This window comes from Thamnophis elegans, chromosome Z (assembly GCF_009769535.1).
Source record: "Thamnophis elegans isolate rThaEle1 chromosome Z, rThaEle1.pri, whole genome shotgun sequence".
Classification (NCBI taxonomy): Eukaryota; Metazoa; Chordata; class Lepidosauria; order Squamata; family Colubridae; genus Thamnophis; species Thamnophis elegans.
The window spans coordinates 125,523,482-125,532,352 of NC_045558.1; the positions used below are offsets into that span (position 1 = coordinate 125,523,482).

Here is an 8,871-nt window from a genome sequence, read left to right on the forward strand (position 1 = left end):
ACCGCCACCACTGCCTTCTTTACCTCTGCCTCTTCCAGAGCCCAGGGTGGCTGTCAGGGCACTGACGGCGGAGTGGATGCGCCCAGTTTGTTACTGCTTCCAGTGATCAAGACAGACGAGGGAAGTTGTGGTGGCGGACGTTGGCGGCGACTGTAACGACCGCTTGGGCGAGGTGCGGAGGAAGAACGGAAGGTCCCTCCCGCTCGCGATGATGGCTCCAGCCATGGACGAGCAGGCTAGCCCCAACAACAATGCGCTGCTCTTGCCGCCACCTCCAGGTGGGAAGCAACCACGCCTCACGGACTCACTTCCCACCGCAGCACAGGCACCGCCAGTGGTGGTGTGCTGTGATGGGAAGCGAGTCCGCGAGGCACGGTTGCTTCCCACCCGGTGATGGCGGCAACAGCAGCACATTGTTGTTGTTGTTGTTGAAGAAGACGCCGGGGACAGCCTGCTCGGCCATGGCTGGAGCCGTCGTCGCGGGCGGGAAGGACCTTCTGTTCTTCCTCTGCACCTCGCCCGAGCGGTCATTACAGTCGCTGCCGACGTCCGCCACTGCCGCTTCCCTCATCCATCTCGATCACTGGAAGCAGTAACAAACTGGGTGTGTCCGCTGCGCCGTCAGCGCCCTGACAGCCACCCCCACCGGCGACTACTGGGCCTCGCTGGAGTCAATTGCAAAACTGTGTTCAGTGCTTTGAGGATCTGAGGCATTTTGGGAAATGCAGTTCCCTATCGGAAAGAATGGAGTAGCTGCGAATTTGTAACAACAACAGAAGATAATAACTTGGTGCTTCGCAGGTTACGAAAATCTCAAGTTTGATTTGCACACAGTTTTTTAAAAGTTACATAAAGAAATCATGCTGTGAAAGCCACCCCCCTCCCCTTCCTGTGTGCGAGAAAGGGAAGGAGAGGAAGGAAGGAAGGAAGGAAGGAGGGGGGAAGGAAAAGAAGAAGGGAGAGGGGGAGAAGATGGAAGAGAAAAGATGGATGGAAGGAGAAAGAATGGAAGGAGAAGGAGGAAGATGGAAGAAGAAAAGAAGAAAAAGAAGAAGGGAGGGAGAAAAGAGGGAAGGAGGTAGGAAGAAAAGGGGTAGAGAGGGAAGAGAGGGAAAGAGCAGAAAGACGAAGAGAATGAAGTTGATAGGCAAGAGGAAGGAGGAAGGAAGGAAGAAAGAAAAAGGGAGGGAGAGAGGAAAGAAGAAAAGATGGAACTAGAAAGGAAAGAAGGGAGGGAGGGAGGAAAGGGGAAGACAGGGAAAGAGCAGAAAGACAGAGAAGGTGAAGGTAGATAGGCAGAAGGAAGGAAGAAGGAAGAAATAGGAAAGGATGGAAGGAGGAAGGAACAGAAGCGAAGAGGAAGAGAGAAATGGAAGGAGCAGGAAGACAGAGAAAGTAGATAGGCAAAAGAAATGAAGCTGAAAGAATGGAAGGAGGAAGGAAGAGAAAAGGAGGAAGGGAGTGAGTGAGAAAAGAAGAGAGGATGGAAGGAGAAAGGAAGGAAGAGAGGGAAAGAGCAGAAGACGGATAAGGTGAAGGTAGATAAGCAAGAGGAATGAAGGAAGAAGTGAGGTGTCTCGAGGAGGGGAAAAACATTTAGTGACCAAAGTTACAATGGCATTGAAAAAAGTGAGTGATGATCATTTTTCACACTTAGCGACCGTTGCGACAATTTTTCACACTGAGCGACCGTTGCAGCATCCTCATGGTCACGTGATCAAAATTTTGTTTGGCAACAGATTCGTATTTATGCTGGTTTCAGTGTCCTGGGGTGACCTTTTGACAAAAAATTTTTTTTTTAATCAAGCCCCCCCCCCCCCCCCCCCCCCGGTCAATGGTGTCCCTCTTTACCAATCTGAAAATCTGGTCACCTTAAGAATCCTGTAATTCTGATGTAGCAGAAAGTACTGAAAGAAGATCTTGATGGAAAACTTGGGGTGTTTCTGATTCTGCCATGCTGTTGCACTAAAATCCAAAATTATAGGCAGAATGGAAAAGCTTCATGTTCTTCAAGATGCCCAAAAGATTCTCCATTTAATTTTCTATGCTTCTTTCTTCCAAACAGCTTGGTTTTGGTCAGTTTGACCCAGTCCTGAGTGATAAAGAGCAGTTCCCTTATTTTTTCAGTATGGTTCCCAATGATAATGTCCAATATGAAGGCATTATTCATTTACTGAAACATTTTGGATGGAACTGGATTGGCCTCCTAGCATCAGAGGATGAGAATGGGGAAGCCTTTCTTCAAAGTATCCAGCCAAAACTCCTCCAGAATGATATTTGTATTGCTTGGAAGCAATTGATCCCAGCTTTTAAAGGTGGAGAGTCTACTGAAGGAGCAATTACTTCACATATATCCAACATACAAGACACTATGATAGTGAAGAAAATTGATGTGTTCCTTGCTTCTGGGACCATCCAATCTATGGAGGCTTTACAAATAATTCTGTATCTTTCTGAAAGGTCCAAGAAAAAGAAAGTATATCACAGAGTGTGGATCATGACCTCTCAGTGGGATTTCACTGTAATGATATTTAAAACTGGGAGTTTCCCAGCCCAAACTTTCAATGGGTCCTTATACTTTGCACTGCACACAAAAACGGTGCCCGGATTTCATGGGTTTCTTGAGAGAAGAAAGCAATTTGCAAACTCCTCTTCTCTCATGAGTAGTTTCTGGTGGACTATATTTGATTGTTCCTTCCGTCCAAATTCCAAAGGAGTGAAACGCTGCACTGGGAAGGAAGACCTGGCCAGAGTCCCTGGTTCCGTGTTTGAAATGACCATGTCTGGAGAGAGCTACAATATCTACAATGCAGTTTATTCTGTAGCACATGCTCTGCAAGCAATGCGTTCAAGAAGAGCAAAGCAAGCGGCATTGAGGAATCCGAAGGGAACAAATCCTGATTTTCATTTTCAGCCATGGCAGGTATGTCTTTGATCTTCCCAGAAACATGTATGTAGCCTGAAGTGGAAGGAACATGAATCAGTAGTATGAAAGCTCTGTGTCACTTCCTCTTCAGAAATGAATTAACTGTTAGCAATTACTGGTCTGCAATAGCTCATTAATTTTACCAGTTCCTGTGCAAACACTTCCATCAAATCTCTCTTAAATTTGAATGGGCAACACTAAAATTGATGTCGACAATCTTCCTTATATTTCCTTCTATTAAACAACTTGCATGTATCCATTATACCCCCTGATCTTACAGTGAGACTGTTTATACATACTGTACATTTATATGACAATCTTTCACATGTACAGTGATGTTATAAATTTGTCGACCCTATGAAATCATTGGTATTTGTGCATGAATATGATCTAAAATGTGATTTATTCTCTGCAGAATTCCATGTGTGTCTTAAGGCATGGTGATGGGCTTCCTCAAATGAACTGCCCACTTATGTCCTTCCACAATATTTCTGTGTGATTAAACTCATTAGTTTTACTTGTCCAATCCAAAACATGTATGTTCTTCTGCTTTAACCATTCTTTGGTAGAACAACCTGTGTGTTTTTTATCTTATTGCATGAGTTCTTTTCTCTTGACCTTCATTTCATGGAGAGATGCCCTGACATTTACTAGTAGAATTTGCAGGTACAATTCAGAACTCATCATTCCACTAATGAGCAAGCTGTACCAAAACATATGCAAACCATGATACTACCATCAATAACTAAGATGTTTTTACAGATCTCCTTTCTGCTACCAATGACTTATTTCTCTATACTCCTATTATGAAGATATTAGGCTGGACCTCCCACATTCACAAATCATTCCATTCATTGAATCACCTGGCTCTAAATTTTTATTCAAAAAATCCTAGAGGCTTACATACTTATGAATACTACCTTTGGATAGTCTTTCTCAACATTAAAAACAAGAAGGAGGGTATTGTTTTTCATCTATTTCTTTATGGTTCTCTTCCTCTAGTTTAAAGCTTGCATAGAGAACAGTCCATGCTTTAGATATTTTTGCAGAAATATTGAAAATTCAAATGTATTTACAAAGACTGAAGCATCACAATGTATTATGCTTCAATATCTAAACTGGAAGTTATGAAAAGGATCATGGGTTTTTGCAGTGATTGATTGATGGAGGTGATATACTCTCCCATTTTCATGGGATGTCCTCTTTCCTCCTGTTTCTTTATTTATGCAATAGGTGCATAAATAGGAAAGGGCTGATTATGTGAGAACTCTATTTTATAGAAAGCATTTCATTTATTTATTAAAACATTCAAGGTAAGGCTAAGAAAAATCTGAGGTTTTATTTCTAAAATTCAAACTGAGTTTTGGAAAGTGACAAGATATCTGAATCATACTGGAATAGATGACAGTTACAATCATGACAAGCTGAAATACACAAACTCTGTTGGGATTATGAATATTACCAAATTTGGGGGAATATTGAGGCAATTCTGATTTGGTCTTACTTTTCTTCTCTCTTCAAACCAGCTTCATTATTTTTTGAGAAACATTCGCTTTAACAACAGTGTGGGAGAAGAAATATTTTTTGATGAGAAGGGGGATTTTGATCCAGGGTACGACATCTTCAACTTGGTCGTCTTTCAGAATAGATCTTTCCAGAGAGTCCATGTTGGAAGGATGGACTCCAAAATTTCTGATGGGAAAATGTTCACTCTCAATGAAAGTGCCATTGTGTGGAATCCCAAATTTCGGCAGGTAGGATTTTTTGAGATGGTATAGTCAAGCAATGACTCATTGGTTAAAGATGCTAAAGCTTGTTAGCTGAAAAGTTGACACCCTGAGTTCAAGACCCAAATGCTGGTTTAATGAGTGAACTCCCATTACTTTTCCCACTTCCCACCAAACTAGTATTTTGAATGTGTTCAAATGTGAGTAGATAAATAGGTATCACTTCAGTGGGAAAATAACAGTGTTTCATGCACTTAGGCATATAGTGATGTCTGACACATGACTGGTTGGTGAATTCTACTTAGAAACCTTCCTGATGGTTATTTCCAGGTACCTCCTAAGGCCAGATGTGTGGAGAGCTGTCTCCGGGGCTACAGCAGGGTTGTTGAGGAGGGAAAACCATCTTGTTGCTACAGTTGCTGAAAATGTCCTGAAGGAAGAATTTCAGTCCAAACTGGCAAGTTAAAAATAGAATTATAAATGCAGAAATTCAGATTTTTCTCAACATTGAATGCATATATATGTTAAACTATCCTTCATTGTAGTAAGATGTGCAGTGTTTTTTAGAAAGGAGAGAGAGAAGGATAACCTTCAAATAGTGTGGAAATTAAATTTTATATTTTGGATAAGAGAAAATGTTGTTAGTTACAAAGTCGTGTCCGACCCATCACACTCCATGGAAAACATTCCTCCAAGCCTTCCTGTCCTCTACCATCCTCGGAAATCCATTTAAGCTCATGCCGACTGCTTTTGTAACTCCATCCAGCCACCTCATTCTCTGTCGTCCACTTCTTCTTTTGCCCTCAGTCTTACCCAGCATTAGACTCCTCCCTAGTGAGTTCTTCCTTCTCATTAGGTGGCCAAAGTATTTGAGTTTCATCTTCAGGATCTGGTCCACTAAAGAGCAGTCAGGGTTGATCACTAGGACTGGCCAGTTTGATTGCCTTGTAGTCCAAGCGACTCTCAGGAGTCTTCTCCAGCACCATAGTTCAAAGGCCTCCATTCTTTGGCACTCAGCCTTCCTTATGGTCTAACTTTCACAGCCATCCATTGCAACTGGGAAAATCATAGCTTTGATTAGTCACACTTTTGTTGGCAGGGTGATGTCTCTGCTTTTTAGTATGCTGGCCAGATTTGCCATAGCTTTCCTCCCAGGAGCAAGTGTCTTTTAATTTCTTGGCTGCAGTCCAAAGGTAGTTTCCTAGCAGTACGGTATGGTTTGGCTGAATAGGTAGTAACTCTGGAGACATGTGACTGTGCCGATTCTATCCTCGGATGTGCCATCTTGGTTTTCTGTTCTGCACTTGCGCAGAACAATCTTCATTGAAACAACGTAATTGTTTTCTCTTTTTTAATGTTATGCGCATGCGCAGACCGTTTTAAGAGCAAATGCCCCACCCAGTTACTCCTCATCTCCTGGGTGGCTTCCCTGTCCAAGCTGTCACGTCGTGCCTGCTCTGCACCACAACTGAACTGCCTCCTCCTCCTCCTGCCTACAGATAAATCTCGCTAGCCCCCACCCAGAAGCTTGCTGTGCCCCACCACCATCCCCACTGGGCTCGCAATCTTTGCCCCCTTCCAGGATCCCCATGAGCCCTATTTTGGCTCCCAGCATGCTTCAACTAGGCCTGCTAGACCCAAAATAGAGCAGGCGGGGGCTAGCAAGCCTCCCTGCATCCCCCTGGGAGCAAAAGCGGGGGAGGGGCTTCAAGAGAGAAAGAAAGAAAGAAATCCTTACCATTGGGTATCCCCAAGTGAATGGAGCAGAGATATCTTCAAACGTGGCAACCTTAAGACTTGTGGACTTCAACTTCCAGAATTCAGCTCTGCTGGCTGGAGAATTCTGGGAGTTGAAGTCCACAAGTCTTAAGGTTGCCAGGTTTGAAGACCTGGCATGGAGCTTGAGTAGAGAGCTTCTTGAAAGTGTGGCTAGCTGTCCTTTCTCATGCTAAGCTAATTAATAGTGGGGCTGTAAAAATGCCGGATGATCAATGGGCATGTTCTCTGTTTCAAAACGGCTGATTTTTCTTTCTCCTACCAAAGTCCTGGGGTTCTTCACAGGAAGGGAGGAAAGAAAGAAGGAGAGATGGAGGGAGGAAGGGAGGGAAGAGAGAATGAGGGAAGGAAAGGGAAAGTGAATGAGATATGGATGGATAGATGGATGGATGGATAGAGGAAGGGAGGGAGAGAGAGAAAAAGGAAAGGAAGGAAGGAAGGACCACAAACCTGGCACTAGATAAAGCTTCAGAGGATACTTTGAAAAAGAACAGCAGTCCAGGGCTGGAAGGGTCCTCAGAGGTCATCTAGGCCAACTCCCTATTCCAGCAGGAGATCTTATATCATCTTGATTATTTTAGTGCCTTTAACACAGAGGAGAAATTCGCAGAAATCCCCAGGCATTGCCAACCTCTCCTCCCTAGTAAAAGAAAAACACATTCATTTAAGAAGGCATTATTATCTCTTCTAGTGATTCTCTGGAATTCTGAATTCAATTGGGTGTATCTTTCTCTTTCTCCCTTGCCTTTTCCTTCCCTTCTTTTCTCAGCTATTTGCAAAGCTTCCTCAGACAGCCATTTTGTTTCCTTTCATTTCTTTTTCTTTGGGACCATTAAAGGGCCATTCCATTAGCAGTCATTAAAAGCTAAATTAAAATATTGAAAAAGTAACTTTTTAGACTCAGAGCATCCTTGTGGTCACATGTTCAAAATTTGGGGCCTTGGAGATCAGTGTGAAATCACAATGGCTGCATCTTCCAGGATCATATGATTGCCATTTATTCCAGCCATTTATCATAATCCTAGCCAGCTTCTCACAAATCAATGTGGCAAACCAGATTCTCTTAAAAACCTGATGATTAATTTAACAACTGCAGTGATTAACTTTAAAACCATGAGAGAAAAAGATCATAATATTGGGCATGAAAGTCTTAACTACTCCCTTGTTTAGTGATCAAAATTTTGGTTTCAACTGTGGCCCTAATTCCACTTGTAGGTGGAATTGGTTATGTGAATTGACTTACCAAGTATGCTTTCTCTACGTTGGCTCTTTACGCTAGTGTAATTTCTCTACTTTTGACTAGATTCTGTATGTTAGCTCTATATTCTCTTTTTATTTGGAAATGACAAGATTTTCTTCATGTCTTCCAGATGCAGATCAATGTGAGAGATGCCCAGAAGATCAATATTCAAATGCAGAAAGAGATCAGTGCCTTCCCAAACATTTCAGCTATTTATCTTTTAGTGAACCATTAGGAATCACTCTGACTTCCTTGATTCTTTTCTTTTCGGCAACCCTCATTTTGGTGGCATTGACTTTCTTTCTTCACTGGGACACCCCCATTGTCAAAGCAAACAACAGAAACATCACATGTGTCCTTATTTCTTCTCTTCTCCTTTGTTTTCTCTGTCCCTTTTTGTTCATTGGTTGGCCTGGGAAAGTGACTTGCATTCTCAGGCAAACAGTCTTTAGTATCATTTTCTCCATTTCAATTTCCTGTGTCTTGGCCAAAACCATTACAGTCGTCCTAGCCTTTTTGGCCACCAAGCCAGGAAACACAATGAGGAAGTGGCTAGGAAAAGGTCTGGAGAGATCAGCCATTGTCCTTGGCTCCTTCATCCAAATTGTTATCTGTGGGGTATGGTTGATCATATCTCCTCCCTTCCCAGAATTAGACAAGCATTCACAGGTTGAGGAAATTATTGTGCAGTGTAATGAAGGTTCGGATAACATGTTCTATATTGTCCTGAGCTACTTGGGATTGCTGGCCACCATCAGTTTCATTGTGGCATTCTTTGCAAGGAAATTACCAGACACTTTCAATGAAGCCAAGCTGATCACATTCAGCATGCTTGTATTTTGCAGCATTTGGGTGTCCTTCATCCCAGCTTATCTGAGCACCAAGGGGAAATACATGGTGGCTGTGGAGATCTTCTCCATCTTGGCTTCCAATGCAAGACCTTTGGGCTGCATCTTTCTCCCCAAGTGTATATCATAACCTTGAACCCACATCTTAACACAAAATAATATCTTGCCAGAAGATAATTTAATGGTCAAATCCAATCTGAATCTATTTTCATTTTTCAGCATTAAAGCCCCTTCCTGATGGGAGGAGTGAGTCACCTAGAGACACAGAAAAGGTCTTGTGATCACCAAAGCACTCTTTCCAGAGGTTAACTCCCAAGACTTCTTCAATTTGGTATTGTCCTCTAATTTGGTGAA

At 42.7% G+C, this 8,871-nt stretch overlaps 1 protein-coding gene across 1 annotated transcript; it reads left to right on the forward strand.

Annotated features, from left to right (window-relative positions):
• Window positions 1-211: 211 nt before the first annotated feature.
• LOC116521661 (vomeronasal type-2 receptor 116-like) lies at window positions 212-8,647 on the forward strand. The gene is made up of 5 exons (XM_032236318.1): window positions 212-370; window positions 2,066-2,246; window positions 2,715-2,923; window positions 4,453-4,680; window positions 7,733-8,647. The coding sequence occupies exons 1-5, from the start codon at window positions 212-214 to the stop codon at window positions 8,645-8,647; spliced, it is 1,692 nt and encodes a 563-aa protein (XP_032092209.1).
• The last annotated feature ends 224 nt before the right edge of the window (window positions 8,648-8,871 follow it).